The following is a 20,380-nucleotide window of genomic DNA, read 5'->3' on the forward strand; positions in this document are numbered from 1 at the left end:
GCCGCATCGTCTGGGAGATCAGTATGCATGTGTGTGTGCGTGATTATATATATATTTATATATATTTTAAAAAAAATCTACTACACTATGGGGTTTCCTTCCCGCATTTGTGAGATTCTATTTCAATAATAGGGGTCCCCAATTATGAACCACAGGAGAGGAACACCCTAAAGAAATTTACTACATGCAAGAATTTCAAGTCCTGAGGGTACTTATTTTTAAACTACCTTAGGCTGCGGGCAAATCACCTTGTTTATAAAACTGACACTGGGTGCATTATTCTTTGCTTAACTATACATCACATCTGAAATTTTCCATATAAGCACACCTTTTGTGCAATATTACACTATTGTTGCTTTCTGAATCTCCTTACGGTCCATCCACGGAGTCACTGGAAAAGCCAGAAGATCATGACCAGGAGAGGTACGTTTTATCCTGCAGGCCTGAACACACATGGGATGCGGTACGCATATCGGGGGTCATTCCGAGTTGTTCGCTCGTTGCCGAGTTTTGCTATATTGCGATTAGTCGCTTACTGCGCATGCGCAAGGTTCGCAGAGCGCATGCGCTTATTTTTTACTCAAAAGTTAGGTATTTTACTCACGGCATAACGAGGATTTTTCATCGTTCTGGTGATCGGAGTGTGATTGACAGGAAGTGGGCGTTTCTGGGCGGAAACTTGCCGTTTTATGGGAGTGTGCGAAAAAACGCTGGCGTTTCTGGGAAAAACACGGGAGTGGCTGAAGAAACGGGGGAGTGTCTGGGCGAACGCTGGGTGTGTTTGTGACGTCAAACCAGGAATGAAACTGACTGAACTGATCGCAATGGCTGAGTAAGTCTGGAGCTACTCAGAAACTGCTACGAATTTTCTATTCGCAAATCTGCTAATCTTTCGTTCGCAAATCTGCTATGCTAAAATACACTCCCAGAGGGCGGCGGCCTAGCGTGTGCAATGCTGCTAAAAGCAGCTAGCGAACGAACAACTCGGAATGAGGGCCATCATTATTTAATTTTCACTTGGAAACCACATAACACAGAAGGCGCTGGGTACTACCACTTTTGCATATTTAACCTATTTGGACTTTGGAAATAGAGTCCACACAAGAGAACTCTTTTAGCAGCCCCCAAAATTGGGGAGGTGTTTTTTGAACTTTTAATTTTAACTTTTAATTGTTACATTTAATTATTCTACTATTTTCTGAATATTAGTCTTGTCATTTAGGTAGCAGCGCTATTTGCACTACTGTTTTTTTACTGTTCGTCTTGATAAAGGAGCGATAGCTCTGAAATGTTGACATCAGCAACTGTGTCAGCCTATCTTTTCAAGTCTCCCGAGTGCCAGTCACACACTGTCTACGTTCATATTTCTAAAGGACAGGGCACCGGAGCCATTTCTACTATAAGTTACAGGAGGAGTGCCAAACCTCTATATCATTATCCACTGCTATATATATATATATATATATATATATATATATATATATATAGATGCTGCGGTCCGGCACTCCCTGTAAGCTTTTTCAGATATCTATCGCTGGTGCCATCACGGTGTGGATTCCATAGTATTGCATAGGTGCGGCACTCATGCTTGTCTCATAAAGAAATGGACATCTGTCCTCAATTCTTCTTCAACGTTTCAATTTATTTGTCAAATTGTCATCAGGATGAAACGTTGAAGAAGAATTGAGGACAGATGTCCATTTCTTTATGAGACAAGCATGAGTGCCGCACCTTTGCAATACTATATATATATATACACACACACACACACACACACACACACACACACACACACACACACATATATACATACAGTGCATCCGGAAAGTATTCACAGTGCTTCACTTTTTCCACATTTTGCTATGTTACAGCCTTATTCCGAAATGAAATAAATTCATTTTTTCCCTCAAAATTCTACAGCTGGTTTAGCATGGGTTTACTAATTGTAATGCATGTGGTCACATTAACTCTGAGATATATAGAGATGGTCTCAATAACTCTGTGATCCCTACGTTGTGGCAGTTTTACAGAAATGACAAATGTTTTTATCAGTATGACAATGCCACCTGTCATGTTTGCAGGGCGACACTGGACTAGTATACAGAAAATTCAATAACTTGGATGAACTAGCCAGCTCAGAGTCCAGATCTTAACCCCACTGAGAACCTCTGGGATAAATTGGAGGGACAGATGCGTTCTAGGCCAACTTGACCTTCACTGTCAGAGTTGCTCACTGTACTTAAGGCGGAATGGCACAACATACCGCCTGCTTTGTCCGGGAACTTGTAGACAGTTTGCCAAGAAGGGTGTCTGCAGTAATCTCTGCATATGGTGGACCAACAAAGTACTGACGTCAATAAAATCTCATTGATCTATTTGCTGTCAGTGTCCAATCACTTTTGTCTACATAGTATATTTGACTATAATAGATAATTCAAGTATCTAATTATATATTTATAATGTTTAAAGTAGTATTTGTTTCTAAGTGATGCTAGTTCACGTCTGAAACATTTTATAATGACAATAATAGTTATACATTTCATTTTGTTCTATAAAATTATAACTAAAATTACATTTGTTGTTGTACACATGTGTACATACTTCCATTTTATAAAATTAAGATAAGTGTAAAAAAATTACCTAGAAAACTGTTCATTGTGACATAGTCATCAAAATCATCTGATTTCCTGAATTTCTCAAGATCTACAAAAGGAGGACGAGCAGGTTTCCTTGGCTTTGGTCCAAGTACAACTTCACTTGGTAAAAGTTTTAATTTAGGTTTTTTCAGATTCAAGTAAATATTTCCATTGCTTTTATTAAGAGGAGTGTTCAAAGATGGTCTTGGTAATATTGGTCTAGTGGTCGGAACCGATGGTTTATTGATACATGCTTCATGGAGGGATCCAGAGTTACTCCGGCAGGAGAAGCTTTGATGTGATAGTAATGGTTTCCTTGGAGCTATGAAGGGATCACTTTTAGGGGAAACTTGTAAATCTGGAGAAGATAAAGCTTTGGGTACTGGATTCTGAAAGCAACGTACAGTGATTGGCTGAAGATTTGGTTTTGCTGGTACAATAGGTTTAACTCCAGGCTTTGCTGGTATAATAGGCTTGGTTCTAGGATTATCTCCAATGTCCTTTTGAAATTTGGATCTCAAGCTTTTAAAATCTTCAGGATCTGCCTGTGAAGTTAAAGGTGATACTGAAATAATGTTGCACATGTCACACAATAAATAATTAAGCAATGTTCCTTGTATTATTATACTGTATACATATGCTGCCTTTTTTTGCTAGTAGTTCAAAAGGAGATTAAGGGACTGGTGATGAGTCAGATGCATGTGCATTGAAAATAAGCTCTAAAAAGATCTAAAAAATACCCATATTTAGCAGGATGTTTCCATGTATACACCAGTAGTACATATGTTAGGTCAAAGTTCTGTGTATGGGCCTTATTCAGGTTGTTTGGGAAACTGCGCACAAACAGGATCCATTCTGTGCATGTTCAGAACGGGTCCTGCAATCGCATCTCAGATATGCGATTGCCTCTGCCTGATTGACAGGTAGAGGCATTCGCAGGGAGGGATGGGGGTGGAGGCAGCCAGTGTTGGGGAACACAGGGGCATGTCGTCCCCATTTTCTGGGAGTGGCGAGGCCAAGGACTGAGATACAGTTTTCTTGGCGTCGCTAGCCTTCCTGCAACTGCAAGTCTGATTAAGGTCAGACTCACTCATACTGCAGTCGCAAATGAAAATCATGACCAGTGGTCACGATGTTCATCACGAACTACAATAGCATCGTAGTTCTTAGCAATCACAACTGCAGGAAGGAGGTGGTATGCACTTCCTCCTGCATTTGCATTGCTAAGGATTGTAATCCAAAACTGCTAGGAGCAGCTTTGCAATTACGATCCAACCTGTATAAGACCCACTATCAGATACACTAAAAGTCAAACAGGTAAGAGACACAGGGGCAGATGTATTAACCTGGAGAAGGTATAAGGAAGTGATAAACCAGTGATAAGTACAAGGTGATAAATGCACCAGCCAATCAGCTCAAAAATGTAAATTATCAGTTAGGAGCCGATTAGCTGTTGCGTATATTACCTTGCACTTATCACTGGTTTATCACTTCCTTATGTCTTCTCCAGGTTAATACATCTGCCCCACAGACATTTTTTAAAATATTTGTTTTGCAACAAAATTAGTTATGTGCTGCGGACACTTTTCGGATTTTGTGTTTTGGTTCTTTAGATCTGGATCTTTGCTAGTGTTTTGGATCTGGATTGGTTTTGCCAAAGCCACCCTTTTCGGGTTTTGGTTTTGGATCTGGATAATTTTTGAAAAAAACAAAAACATAAAAACAGCTAAAATCACAGAATTTGGGGGTAATTCTGATCCTACAGTAATATTAAACTCAATAACATTAATTTCCACTAATTCAGAACACCTCACACCTCACAATATTGTTTTTAGGCCAAAAGGTTGCACAGAGGTAGCTGGATGACTAAGCTAAGCGACACAAGTGGGCAACACAAATACCTGCCCATCTAGGAATGGCACTGCAGTGGCAGACAGGATGGCAGTTTTAAAAAAATAGGCTCCAAAGAGCACATGATGCAAAGAAAAAAAAGAGGCGCAAGATGGAATGTCCCACCAACCCTTATGGTGTTTAAACAGGACATGCACAGTTTAATAAACCCATAATTTCAGCGACAGGTGGTCCCCCTGGAAAAAGCTTGCCAAGTTCTCTGAATCATAGCTAGCTACAAACATACCACCTCCATCTCTGGTGACTTTTGACATTATGTGAAGAGGCAAGAGAAACAGTGTCAAGAAGAGGATTAGAAATTAGAGGTACACACAATCAGGAACAACACACAGGCTTTCACCTCCACTCCTATATTGGTGTGGAATGGAAAGGACTTCAACCAAGCAAATATATAATTACCAAATTACAGTAAAACTAGGGGCCAAAGCCTCCAAATTTGTACCCCCTTCTCCATGTTCAGGGATTAAGATAATCTTGGATTAAATGCTGGGATGCAAATAAACTGGTGTATACCACAGGATCAAGATTGGATATTATCCCCTCCATGGTGTCTGGAGACCTATTTTGTGAAAATCTTGTGGGTTTCTTTTTTTTTCATTTTTTTATTGCATTTTCTGCAGCGGGGTACACTGTATTCCACAGGGAATAACATCGGGGTGTAGAGTAGGATCTTGATCCAGAGGCACCAACAGCTAAAGCTTTGACCTTCTTCCCAGGATGCATAGCGCCGCCTCCTCTATAACCCCAGTAGCGCACGCAGAGGGGGTTTCTGGTTGCACAGAAACCCCCCCCCCCCTGATGGACTGAATTTGCTTTTTAGAGCTGTGTCTCCGTCTCAAGAAAAGACGCGATCGCGTTCGCAGCTACCGCTGCGGAGAGCTCATGCCAGCAGTCTCCCTACAGCGTATGTCAGTGAGAGGGAGCTGCTGCTCATGCATAGCAACTCCATATTTCCTCCTCACTGTGTTCTCCGCAGCTTCCGGGTACTGTATGTATACTATTGTGAATCTTTTTATATATATATATATATATATATATATATATACACATATATATATATGTGTGTGTGTGTGTATATGTGTATATATATATATATATATATATATATATATATATTTTTTTTTATGTATACAGCGTGTAACCGGCACTCTCACTTCTTCTGTAAATGCCACGGTGCTCATTCATCAGTGTATGCAGTCAGTCCAAGGTACGGCACTCAGTGGTCTCAATCAGCAAAAATAACTCACAGCTTAAGCAGCATAAGCTTTGCAACGTTTCGGCTTTTTATTAGCCTTTTTCAAGCAGCATAACCATAACCAAATAGTGTTCAATTTGAATCTTAAATACCCTTAACTCTCTCCTTCGCGTCCCGGGCTCCCTCCCGCATCCGGATACGTCAATGCCGGTTTCCGGGTGCAGCATACTTCTCATTCCGCACACAGTACACTGTGTGTTGTCATGGCAACCCGCGTCCACTTGCAGCCGCGCTTGTTGCCAAGTTCCATCCACAGTGATAGTAAACGCGGGTTGAGGTAGCTTCCCAGGATCAGTCTCATGACGTCCCGTTATTAGAGGGATCAGGAGAACCCAAGCATCTGGAGAGAGGATATACCAAAAGAAGTGTTCAACAATATATTTAAAAACAAAACATATACTTTAAACATATATATTAAAAGGAGATGAATACACAGCTCATATGTATGGAATATCAAACTAGTTCAAACAGACAGATCTTAGAGAAAAAGAATATTGAATATAGGGTGGACTATCATTTATCCATGACTAACATGATCACTAATTATAAGAATACACTTAGATTCAGTTGATCATTCAACCCTTTAGGCTTTACTGTCTCTAAAAGGTGGATCCATTTGGCTTCACACTGTAGAAGTTTTTTGTGTCGATCACCTTGTCTGCCATCATCCGGAATATGGTCGATAACCATATGCCGAAGATTGGCCATACTGTGTCGGGCTTCTTTGAAATGTTTCGCAATGGGTTGATCAGACCCCTTGCCACTCAATGTTGCTCTAATGGCTGATCTATGTAGGGCCATCCGTTCCCTACAGGTACGGATGGTTTTCCCCACATAGCATAGCCCACAGGGACATTTAATCAAGTAAATAATATATGAACTGGTACATGTGAGGGAATGTCTAATCTCATACCTGCGACCAGTATGAGGGTAAGAAAAATATTTACCCACTATCATATGGCTGCAGGTAGTACAACCTGTGCATTTATGGCAACCATTCATCCGTCTGGTTATACCTTCCTTAGCTTTCATTTGTCTTGTAATGTCAGCATGCACAGTCCAATCGCGGATGTTTTTTCCTCTCTGGTAACAGTGTCTAATTCTAGTGTGTTTAAGGCTTTTGATGTCATTCTGTACCATGGGCCATAGACTAGCGCTACTCTCTCTGATCTTTTTATGTGCTACTGTGTATCTATGTTCCCAATTAAGGGAATCCTTGGTCTCATCATTTGTTCTTTTTGCAAATGTACTCTCTCTTGATCTTGCAATAACTTTATTTCTGGCAGACCTTATACTATCATCCTTATACCCCCGTGCTCTAAACTTGTTGGGCATAACATCAAGGTTGGTTTCCAGCATGTTTTCATCGCTGGTGATCCTCTTAGCTCTCAAGAACTGAGAGTACGGGAGACTGTTAATAGTAGCTTGGGGGTGAAAGCTATCTGCCCTCAAAGTATTTCTATCCGTGTTTTTTGAGTAAATACTGGCATGAATTTTGTTTTCCGCATCTAGATGAATTCTCACATCTAGGTACGTGATTTCTTCACGACTAAGGGTGTATGTAAATTTGATTGGACTATCTTGATCATTGATTTGTCCAATCAAATCAACTAATTCTGAATAAGGTCCATTCCAGAATAATATGACGTCATCTATATAGCGTTTATAAAACACTATATAGTCACGTACATCACGGATGAAAAACAGTTGTTTCTTTCGAGTACTGACATATAGGTGTTAGCATACACCGGTGCCACAGGAGATCCCATGGCGCAGCCCGAGCACTGATTATAGTACCTGCCATTGAAATAAAAGTAATTATGCTTGAGAACCAATTCTAGTAACACCAGGAAAAATTTCAAGTCTGGGCCCTTGTACAGTGGATTGTCACAAAGAGTGACATTAACAGCCTCCATCCCCCCGTCATGAGGGATGTTGGTATAGAGGCTGTTAATATCCAGAGTACACATCCATGTATTTTGGGGTAACTCACCCAACTTGCTCAATTTCAATAACAAATCAGTTGTATCCTTTAAGTATGTGCTCCCCACCTGGACGCATGACTGTAAAAAATGGTCCAAAAATTTGGATATATTGTTGTATAAAGAATCCCTAGCTGAAACAATAGGCCGTCCAGGCGGGTTGCACATACTTTTATGGATCTTAGGCAAGGTATGCAACAAAGGCACCCTGGGCGCATCAACCTTCAAGAAACTACCAACCTCAGTATTAATAATACCATCTTTCACAGCTTTATCCAAAATCAAATCAATCTCAGCTTTATATGATCTGTAGGATCAGAGGGTAAAAGAGTATAGACATTCTCACTGGCTAACTGTCTGTAAATCTCAGCACAATACATTTCTACATTCATGACTACGACCCCTCCCCCCTTATCTGCAGGCCTGATTACAATATTATTGTTGTTACTTAAGTCCTTCAGGGCTGTCCATTCAACTTTAGTCAGGTTGTTCTTATGGGGTTTAGGGGCCTTTTGGTCATTCCAGACCTGAATTTCAAGAGCTTTGATGAAACCCTGAATGGCAACATTGTTAGACACAGGGTCAAATTGTGACTTTCTCTTAAACACCGAAATCTTATTGGAAAATTCTGCATCATCTTGCTCACCAAAAAATTAGATGTATTTAATTTGTATTTAATTTGTTGCTAAAGTACAAAAAGAAGGAAACTGATTTCCTGTTACATGGGATCGTTGTCCGAATATATTAGAGAAAAGAAGATCCCCAGAGGCTTTAGGGTACGCAATACCCCAACAATAGGACGTTATAACAAGGAATTTGTACGCCGCTGGATAGCCATATTAAACTAATGTTCCCTAGATTTGATGACGCTGGTGGTGGAAGAATCTGCTAGAGAACTGCAGTTGATGAGAAATAAAATTGAAGGAACAGAAAAAGAGTTTAAAGAACAACTCATGCAGGACCACTCCTGTAACTGGATGGAGAAACTCAGCTCACAAGTTATGACGTACAAAAAAGAGTTAATAGCATTTAAGAAACGAAAATTTGAAAGAGTTAATTTGGATTATGAAGAGATTAATGTATATCGGTGGCTATCAGGTAGCCAAGATGGCAACTATTCTGGAAGGATATGGCAGACAAATAGAAGAACACGTGCTGGTAAAGATTACATTACATACAGTGATATCCCTTCTTCCTCAGGTGAGGACTCCACAGATCTGGATGGTCCATCAACTTCCAAAGGGAAACCCCTTTTAGGGGTGAAAACCCGTGCAGGACACGGGGGAAAAGGAAACACACGAGAAGGGGCGGTCAATGCAGTAGGAAGAGGGAGAAGGAACAACAAAGCAAAGAAATAGAGGTTGTTTTTAATTTGTCTAGCCATATTCTTTCAGATGCTGAAAAGTCTATACTCAGCAAGGGTTTAGGATTTGTACCGACTACTCCATTTGATTCTTTTGAATGGAAGGTGGAGCAGTTTAGGTTGGGCAGACAACTGAGACTCCGAGAATTTTTTGGTGAGCAAGATGATGCAGAATTTTCCAATAAGATTTCGGTGTTTAAGAGAAAGTCACAATTTGACATTCAGGTCTTGAATGACCAAAAGGCCCCTAAACCCCATAAGAACAACCTGACTAAAGTTGAATGGACAGCCCTGAAGGACTTAAGTAACAACAATGATTTTGTAATCAGGCCTGCAGATAAGAGGGGAGGGGTCGTAGTCATGAATGTGGAAATGTATTGTGCTGAGATTTACAGACAGTTAGCCAGTGAGAATGTCTATACTCTTTTACCCTCTGACCCTACAGATTCATAAAAAGCTGAGATTGATTTGATTTTGGATAAAGCTGTGAAAGATGGTATTATTAATACTGAGGTTGGTAGTTTCTTGAAGGTTGATGCGCCCAGGGTGCCTTTGTTGCATACCTTGCCTAAGATCCATAAGAGTATGTGCAACCCGCCTGGACAGCCTATTGTTTTAGCTAGGGATTCTTTGTACAACAATATATCCAAATTTTTGGACCATTTTTTACAGCCATGCATCCAGGCGGGGAGCACATACTTAAAGGATACAACTGATTTGTTATTGAAATTGAGCGAGTTGGGTGAGTTACCCCAAAATACATGAATGTGTTCTCTGGATATTAACAGCCTCTATACCAACATCCCTCATGAGGGGGGGATGGAGGCTGTTAATGTCACTCTTTGTGACAATCCACTGTACAAGGGCCCAGACTTGAAATTTTTCCTGGTGTTACTAGAATTGGTTCTCAAGCGTAATTACTTTTATTTCAATGGCAGGTACTATAATCAGTGCTCGGGCTGCGCCATGGGATCTCCCGTGGCACCGGTGTATGCTAACACCTATATGTCAGTACTCGAGAAACAACTGTTTTTCACCTGTGATGTACGTGACTATATAGTGTTTTATAAATGCTATATAGATGACGTCATATTATTCTGGAATGGACCTTATTCGGAATTAGTTGATTTGATTGGACAAATCAATGATCAAGATTGTCCAATCAAATTTACATACACCCTTAGTCGTGAAGAAATCACGTACCTAGATGTGAGAATTCATCTTGATGCGGAAAACAAAATTCATACCAGTATTTACTCAAAAAACACAGATAGAAATACTTTGTTGAGGGCAGATAGTTTTCACCTCCAAGCTACTATTAACAGTCTCCCGTACTCTCAGTTCTTGAGAGCTAAGAGGATCACCAGCGATGAAAACATGCTGGAAACCAACCTTGATGTTATGCCCAACAAGTTTAGAGCACGGGGGTATAAGGATGATAGTATAAGGTCTGCCAGAAATAAAGTTATTGCAAGATCAAGAGAGAGTACATTTGCAAAAAGAACAAATGATGAGACCAAGGATTCCCTTAATTGGGCACATAGATACACAGTAGCACATAAAAAGATCAGAGAGAGTAGCGCTAGTCTATGGCCCATGGTACAGAATGACATCAAAAGCCTTAAACACACTAGAATTAGACACTGTTACCAGAGAGGAAAAAACATCCGCGATTGGACTGTGCATGCTGACATTACAAGACAAATGAAAGCTAAGGAAGGTATAACCAGACGGATGAATGGTTGCCATAAATGCACAGGTTGTACTACCTGCAGCCATATGATAGTGGGTAAATATTTTTCTTACCCTCATACTGGTCGCAGGTATGAGATTAGACATTCCCTCACATGTACCAGTTCATATATTATTTACTTGATTAAATGTCCCTGTGGGCTATGCTATGTGGGGAAAATCATCCGTACCTGTAGGGAACGGATGGCCCTACATAGATCGGCCATTAGAGCAACATTGAGTGGCAAGGGGTCTGATCAACCCATTGCGAGACATTTCAAAGAAGCCCGACACAGTATGGCCAATCTTCGGCATATGGTTATCGACCATATTCCGGATGATGGCAGACAAGGTGATCAACACAAAAAACTTCTACAGTGTGTAGCCAAATGGATCCACCTTTTAGAGACAGTAAAGCCTAAAGGGTTGAATGATCAACTGAATCTAAGTGTATTCTTATAATTAGTGATCATGTTAGTCATGGATAAATGATAGTCCACCCTATATTCAATATTCTTTTTCTCTAAGATCTGACTGTTTGAACTAGTTTGATATTCCATACATATGAGCTGTGTATTCATCTCCTTTTAATGTATATGTTTAAAGTATATGTTTTGTTTTTAAATGTATTGTTGAACACTTCTTTTGGTATATCCTCTATCCAGATGCTTGGGTTCTCCTGATCCCTCTAATAACGGGACGTCATGAGACTGATCCTGGGAAGCTACCTCAACCCGTGCTTACTATCACTGTGGATGGAACTTGGCAACAAGCGCGGCTGCAAGTGGACGCGGGTTGCCACGACAACACACAGTGTACTGTGTGCGGAATGAGAAGTATGCTGCACCCGGAAACCCTTAGTGACGTATCCGGATGCGGGAGGGAGCCCGGGACGCGAAGGAGAGAGGTAAGGGTATTTAAGATTCAAATTGAACACTATTTGGTTATGGTTATGCTGCTTGAAAAAGGCTAATAAAAAGCCGAAACATTGCAAAGCTTATGCTGCTTAAGCTGTGAGTTATTTTTGCTGATTGAGACCACTGATTGCCGTACCTTGGACTGACTATATATTTATGTATATATGCATATACACTGCTCAAAAAAATAAAGGGAACACTAAAATAACACATCCTAGATATGAATGAATGAAATATTCTTATTAAATACTTTGTTCTTTACATTGTTAAATGTGCTGACAACAAAATCACACAAAAATTATCAATGGAAATCAAATTTATTAACCCATGGAGGTCTGGATTTGGAGTCACCCTCAAAATTAAAGTGGAAAAACACATTACAGGCTGATCCAACTTTGATGTAATGTCCTTAAAACAAGTCAAAATGAGGCTCAGTAGTGTTTGTGGCCTCCACTTGCCTGTATGACCTCCCTACAACCCGCACAAGTGGCTCAGGTAGTGCAGCTCATCCAGGATGGCATTGTGTCAGGGTTATTTTGTACAAGTTCTCCTGTGATATACATCCAGTCTTTATTGTGCATTGTTATATCTCTAGACATATATACCCAGGCTTGGACTGGTCCACAGGGGTACAGGGGAAACCACCGGTGGACCCTACTGCCTGGGGGCCCACCTCCTGCTCTAAGGATCAGATTGTGCCCTTGAATTATACATCATACATATGTTATCTTATACTGGACTATGGTGTATTTTCTACAGTGCATTGCTGTTATTAATCTGTTATTAATCTGGTACATTATCATGCATGCAGCAGCTGAATTTACTGTATATATTAATGAAGGGGTCTAGACATTGCACTCTCTAATGGTTAGTCACACCAATGAGGTGGCAGGCCACACCCCTCTGCAGACTGGCCAAACCCCTAACATGGCCCCTACCACTGCATTCCCCCGGTGGGACCTACATGCCCCAGTCTGACACTGTATGTAGCTTTACTGGTTATTACTTAGGGGTGTAGTATGGTAGGCAGGCGGCCGGCCTCCCGGTGACCAGCATACCGGAGCCGGGAGCCCGATCGCCAGCATACCGACAGCGTGGCGAGCGCAAATGAGCCCCTTGCGGGCTCGCTGCACTTGCCACGCTGCGGGCACGGTGGCGCGCTACGATATTTTATTCTCTCTCCAGGGGGGTCGTGGACCCCCACGAGGGAGAAAAAGTGTCGGTATGCCGGCTGTCGGGATTCCAGCGCCGGTATACTGTGCGCCGGGATCCCGACAGTTGGCATACTGAAGACCACCCATTACTTAGTATTGCTAGTCCAGTGCAGTTTATTGCTTGTCATTATTTCTGCATTGTACATGTGACTGCGTGTGTGTGCATGTAGCTGCTGTGTGATATATCTATTCCATGTATCCCACTCCTACTGCTATCCCTATATTCTATACCCTGGGGGGCTAAGTGTGTCAGGGTTTTTAGTGTAATATAGGCGTTTCACAGGATATACTGACATAGTATTTTTCCCTGTGTGTTCCAGTCACCGCATACCCCTTGGATCCTCTGTTTGTGTTTTACATTACACAGGGAATCTTGGGGGGTATTTCTTTCTGCATTTCTTGTACTGTGTTGCTCGGGGCATAGCCTCCACATCATGTCGGCTACGCGGGGTGACGGTTCGGGGACCGATCCCGTAGTGCGCGGTGCTGACATCACGGACCCATTAGAGGATAATATTGCAGCCGAGGGGTCCAGTCCTGGGGGTTCCTTGCCCCCCAGTCAGATTGTAGCAATGGGGGCCCATCAGGACCCACCTTGAGCTACTTTCTCTGCCTTGCTGAGTAAACTGGTGGCTAATAGCACGCCCCCCCATGGGACCACCTGTGCCTCTGCAGCCACATTTTGTCCCTACCATTAGCCCACCGTGGGCAGATGTTCTGTCCTCTCAGTTACATCAATTTCAGCAGACTATGGCAAAACAGAAAACTGACCCTCGCCCGCCTAAGGCCAAGGGGCCCTCTAAGCTGGCCCTTGTTTCCTCTCAATCCACTCCTGCGCCTGATCCCGCAGACACTGATACAGATTTTCTGAAGGGGAATCAGCTTCTCACGTGGATGTGCCTGATATCCTGGAGGCCATCAGGCTGATTCTTCAGATCACTGACGATACCGATCCTCAGGATGCTTCTAAGAAACCTGATAGGTTCAAGCGTCAGAGGGTGACCAAACTGGTTTTACCTCATTCTGACCACCTAGTGGACATACGTCAGGAATCCTGGGAAAATCCAGGGAAAAAGTTTACACTTCATAAGAAGGTACTTGCTTGCTATCCTCTCTCTGCAGAGCTGACTAAAAATTGGGAAACACCGCCTCCAGTGGACTCACATGTCGCACGGATGGTGGTATCCCCTGCTCTGCCGGTCACTACCGTCACTTCTCTGAAGGAACCTATGGATAAACGTGTTGAGGGCTGCTTGAAGTCTATTTATACTCTGGTAGGAGCAGTGCATAGACCCACTATTGCGGCCTCATGGGCTGCCGAGGCCATTATGGCCTAGGTTCAGGAGATGGAGGAGAAACTACCTTCCAACTTTCCTGACAATGCGAAACAATGCCTCTCCTATATTGTTACGGCTTCTCAATACATTCAGGAGACGGCCTCCGATGATGGTGTCCTGGCGGCCGAAGCGGCTACTACGTCCATTCTGGCTCGTCGGATTCTCTGGCTACTGTCCTGGTCTGTGGACATGTACTTTAAGAAAACTCTGGAGGTTCTCCCGTTTAAGGGAAACATTTTGTTTGGGGAAGATCTCAACAAAATTGTTGCTGACCTGGCCTCTGTTAAGACTGCATGTCTACCTAGTACTGCTCCTTCAACGTAAAAGGCTAAAAGTACTTCCTTTTGTTCCTACAGGCCTCCAGGTAAAGCGGTGGGTCAGGCGTACTCGAAACAGTCTTGCACTTCCAAGCCCGGTAAGCCCAAGCCTAAACGAGCCTGGGCCGCCCGTCAGCCCACTTCCAAATATGAGAATCTGGCCGCATGACGGGGCGGGCCTCCCTCTGGGGGACCTCAGAGTGGGAGGCCGACTTCTAGGGTTTGCTCAGGCATGGTTAAAGACCACTTCGGATGCCTGGGTATGGGAAGTCGTCACTAAAGGGTACGCCATCTCCTTCAAGAAACGTCCCCCTCGTCGGTTTTGCTCAGCAGACATCCCTTCAGATCTGACAAAGGCAAACGCTCTGCAAGTGGTGTTACAATCCCTCCTAGACACAGGAGTGGTAGTACCGGTGCCCCTATCTCAGAGGGGCAGGGGGTACTATTTCACGCTGTTCCTAATCCCGAAGCCGAATGGGTCCTCGCGGCCCATTTTCAACCTCAAGTCTTTGAACAAATTGGTGCGGGTATCCAAATTCCGTATGGAGACTCTCCGCTCTATTGTTCTGGCTTTAGAGCCAGGGGATTATATGCTTACCTGCATATTCCTATTGCCATGTCGCACCAGCAATACCTGCGGTTTGCTATTGGCAACCTCCATTATCAATTCCAGGCCTTGTCCTTTGGACTAACGACAGCTCTGCAAATCTTCACCAAAGTCATGGTGGTGATGACGGCTGTACTATGCCGTCAGGGTATCAGGATCCTGCAGTATCTGGACGACTTGCTGTTCCTGGCCAACTCGCCAGAAGTTCTCCTCCGTCATCTGGAACTGACGGTCCAGTTTCTGCAAGCCCACGGGTGGCTCATAAACTGGAAGAAATAATCCCTGGTCCCTGCTCAGAGCATGTTGCACCTGGGAGCAGTGTTCGACACTCACAACTAGCTATTGTTTTTGTCCCAGGAAAAAGTCCTGAACCTTTAGGACAAAACATGATGCTTCCTGTCTCGTCCACGAATGTCGATACACTCGGCGATGCAAGTACTGGGCCTCTTGGTAGCGGCTTTCGACATGGAAGAGTATGCTTAATTTCATTCCCGCCCTCTACAGAAACTGGATCTTGCCAAGTGGGATGGCCTGCCTCACCGGATTGGGTCTAAAATTATCTCTTTGTCCCCGGAGGTCCGTTTGTCACTGACCTGGTGGCTCCAGGACCAGCAGCTGACCAGGGCCCGTCCCTTCTGGATCTCCAACTGGGTCCTTCTGAAGACGTACACCAGTCTGAGAGGTTGGGGAGCGGTGTTGGAGCAGCACTCCCTCCAGGATCGTTGGACCTGGGAGGAGTCTCGCCTCTCGATAAATATTCTGGAACTGCGGGCGGTGTTTAATGCGCTGACATTCGCCCTGCCTCTGGTACGGAACAGGCCTGTTCAGGTATAGTCAGACAACGCCACCACAGTGGCGTACATAGATTATCAAGGCGGCACTCGAAGCTGCATGGCAATGATGGAAGTGTCAAAGATTCTTCAATGGGCTGAACGCCATTTGCCGGCCATATCGGCAGTGTTCATTCCAGGAGTCCTCAACTGGGAAGCAGACTTCCTCAGTTGTCAGGAAGTACACGCCGGAGAGTGGAGCCTTCATCCAGAAGTATTTCAACTCCTAGTGGACAAGTGGGGCCTACCAGATGTAGACCTGATGGCGTCTCAACACAACAACAAGGTTGCGGTCTTCGGAGCAAGGACAAGGGATCCTCAAGCAGCGTTCGTGGATGCACTGGCAATTCCATGGAACTTTTGGCGAACTTTTGGCTGCCGTACGTGTTCCCTCCGGTGTCACTCCTGCCCAGGGTAATAAGGAAGTTCAAGCAAAAAGGAGGAATCCTACTTTTTATCGTTCCTGCGTGGCCCAGACAGCATTGGTTCTCAGACCTCCAGGGTCTCTCGTTAGAGCGTCCTCTTCTACTTCCACAGCGCCCAGACCTCCACGTTCAGGGCCCCTGTGTCCATCAGGACTTGGCCCGACTGGCTTTGACGGCGTGGCTCTTGAAGCTTCCATCCTGAGGGCCAAAGGTTTTTCTGAGGTGGTTATTCAAACGATGTTGAAGGCCCGTAAACAGGCTTCTGCTCGGATTTATCATAGGGTCTGGAATTCCTATTTCACCTGGTGTGCCGATAGGAATTGCGATGCATTCAAGTTCAGTATTGCCAATCTTTTGGCCTTTCTGCATCGAGGCCTTGACTCAGGCCTTCGTCTGGCCTCCCTCAAGGTACATGTTTCTGCATTTTTGGTGTGGTTTCAAAGGAAAATTGCGTTCACACGTTCACTCAGGGTGTTCTACAGATTCAACCTCCCTATGTGCCTCCTGTGGCTCCTTGGGATTTGTCGGTTGTGCTGAATGCGCTACAAGAAGCTCCGTTTGAACCTCTTGAGACTGTGGACCTCAAGTGGCTTACACTTAAGGTCTTGTTTTTGCTAGCTATTGCTTCGACTAGACAGGTTTCAGACTTGGGTGGCTTATCCTGTAGGTCTCCCTTTCTGATTTTTCACCGTGACCAGGCAGTTCTTCGAACGCGCCCTGGTTATCTTCCTAAGGTGGTGTCTTCGTTCCACCTTAACCAAGAGATTGTGGTTCCGGCCCTTAACTCTCCTGATCTGTTCTCCAAAGAGCGGTCTTTGGATGTGGTACGGGCTCTCCGTATCTATGTGAAGAGAGCTGCCTCCATTTGGAAGTCTGATTCTCTCTTTGTACTGTTTGTTTTTCACAAACTTGGCTGGCCTGCAAATAAGCAGACTCTGGCCAGATGGATTAGAATGGTGATTGCACAAGCTTACGTTCAGGCTGGTCTTCCGGCTCCTGCTACTATCAGTGCCCATTCTACTCGGTCTGTTGGACCCTCTTAGGCGGCCCGCCGTGGTGCGACCCTGGAACAATTGTGCAAGGTGGCTACGTGGTCCTCAGTGTACACGTTCATAAGGTTCTATGCCTTTGATACTTCCACCTCCCAGGATGCTTCCTTTGGACGCTGGGTTCTTGTGCCCAGTGCAGTGCATCCCCTCCCATGTGGAACTGCTTTAGGACATCCCCGATGTTATTCCCTGTGGAATACAGTGTACCCTGCTGCAGAAAAGGAGATTTATGGTAAGAATTTACCCTTGTTAAATCTCTTTCTGCAAGGTACACTGGATTCCACAGGGCGCCCACCCTGACGCACTTGGCTTCTTTGGGTAGGTAAGGCATTAGCCGCTGATACCTTCTCCTGTCGTGAGAATGTGATGTCTGTGGCTACTAACTGTTGTCGTCTCTCTTACCTGCTACTGCATTGGACTGGTTAACAAACTGAGCTCCTGAGGCGGGGTTATAGAGGAGGTGGCGCTATGCTTCCTGGGAAGAAGGTCAAAGCTTTAGCTGTTGGTGCCTCTGGATCAAGATCCTACTCTACACCCCGATGTTATTCCCTGTGGAATCCAGTGTACCTCGCAGAAAGAGATTTAACAAGGGTAAGTTCTTACCATAAATCTACTTTTTATTTACATATTTTGTGGCAGATGCCTTATTTTTGTTTTTCACAGCTCCCCATTACACACATGTGAGTATACCTGTGTGTCTTGTTTATTTTTTTCATATTTAATTTTGAAATAAAGCAGCCCCTTAGATGTTTTAGCTGCCCGGATGCGTTCGGTACAGTACTAAGCAGGACTGTGCAGAATTTTTTTTGTTATTCAGCCTCTGCCCTAGTGGAGCTTACTACTCTACAGTCGAAATTCATTTCATACGATATGTAGAACTGTGGGAGGAAACAATACTAATCTCTGTGCCCACAGTATGCCTCAGCCTGGCGAGCCAGACATCTTCCTGGCTGTAAGCCACCATGAGACTCCATACTAGGCCTTATTCAGTAACTGTTTGTGCCTCACAGGAGCTCCGGGCCCATCTAGTGCTGCAGTGCAATAGAAAGCTGATGCAATGCAAGATCACTGAAACTCTGTTCTTCTAACACTGCAACGTCATGCGATAACCCTACGCAGCCTTAGGAAAAGAAGAACCCTGTACAACAAATGCACATCTTTTAAATAAATAATCCTAAAATGTGGAACATTAATAATAAATCAAAATTAAGGTTGACGAACTGGAGCCATTCATTTGAGTGGTGCTCTAACATGAAATAATTGAGAAGAACCTCTCTCTAATGCTCCGGCAGAAATATCTCACTTTTACCTCTCCGGCTGGATTATGATTCAGTCTCTTCTGAGTCACACTGACTTTGGCTTCAAATGTGGTCTCTACCCTTTTTATTATAAAACAAAATAGCAATTTTCATTTCCACCTTTGTGGCTATGTTTTCACAAATCGGTTTGTGATGAAGCTTGTTTCATATCTGCTCTAGGTTTTCATTTAAACCTAGGATCAAGTACAGCAGCACCCCTGGATTTATACAGCATAGGCAGCACCCCTGAAGAATTACACTGCACAGCAGACAGGCAACAGCACCCCTGGACTTAAACGACAGTGGGGCAGCACTCTTGGACTGATAGGGCACAGGGGCAGCACCCCATATAGAGCAGCACTCCTGGAATGATGTGGCAAAGAAAAGACATGCAAGATGGAATTGTCCTTGGGCTCTCCCACCCACCCTTATGTTGTATAAACAGGACATGCACACTTTAACAAACTAATCATTTCAGCAACAGGGTCTGCCACATGACTGTGGCTGAAATGATTGTATTGTTTGGGCCCCCACTAAAAAATAAGCAATTAATCTCTCTTTGCACAAACTGGCTCTGCAGAAGCAAGATGTCATCCTCATCTTCAGATACCAGACCCTTCTTCAGTGTTTACATCCTCATCCTCACAGAGAAATAATATTCAAACAAACCACATAATGTAGGTGTCAGTGGACTTCTTACACTATTTCCCAAAGTTTCTGAACTTGACAATGACTTATGATGAATGCGCTGCAGGTAACGTATAAGGGAGGATGTTCCTAGGTGGTTAATGTCCTTACCCCAACTTATTATGGATTGACAAAGGCAACAGATGGCTTGACACCTGTTGTCCAGATTTGCGGAGAAATAATTCCACACCGAAGAGGTGGCTTTTGTGGTATTTTGCCCAGGCGTAACAATGGGCTTTTTCATCCCATGGACAACAAATGTCTCCACTGGTGCCTTATTCAAACAAACCACATCACCATCAGAATCCTCATCGTCAACTTTCTCCTCATCCTGGTGTACTTCTACAGTGACATCCTCAATCTCAATATCAGCAACTGGACTGGCGGTGCTCCTCCCAGCTCTTGCAGAGGGCGTACAAATAGTGGTAGAAGCCTCCTCTTCCCATATATTGTTGTGAAGTTCAGGCCTAGACATCGCAACCACTGACAGTGCCACCACCCCTTTATTTTCACAACACCCCTGTAATTTTACATCATACAATACAGGGCCAGTGTATATTTCTTTTCACTGCACCCATGTATTTTACAACATAGTGGATATCGCACTGTTGTATACTCCTTGCTATGCCAATGCGCGGTCCCGCTGGATCGCCATTGCAAGGAAAAAATACACTATGCAGGCAGGTCTATATTGACTATATTGGAGGTTCATGCCGTAGCCTGCATTGCACCGTGTGTATGCGGTTTAAGTTTTCTTAAATGTGCTATCAATGGTCATAGATGAGATGGGATGATCGATGAATCACACATAATTTATTAAA

At 43.7% G+C, this 20,380-nt stretch overlaps 1 protein-coding gene across 1 annotated transcript in view; it reads right to left on the reverse strand.

The window, feature by feature from the left end:
- Positions 1–20,380, reverse strand: part of LOC134907845 (FYN-binding protein 1-like) — a 225,038-nt gene that overhangs the window by 115,832 nt on the left and 88,826 nt on the right. The window contains exon 2 of the mRNA XM_063914822.1: positions 2,641–3,181. Within this exon, the coding sequence (XP_063770892.1) occupies positions 2,641–3,181 (541 nt within the window). The remainder of the gene's footprint in view (positions 1–2,640; positions 3,182–20,380) is intronic.

The sequence above is a fragment of the Pseudophryne corroboree genome, chromosome 1 (assembly GCF_028390025.1).
Source record: "Pseudophryne corroboree isolate aPseCor3 chromosome 1, aPseCor3.hap2, whole genome shotgun sequence".
Classification (NCBI taxonomy): Eukaryota; Metazoa; Chordata; class Amphibia; order Anura; family Myobatrachidae; genus Pseudophryne; species Pseudophryne corroboree.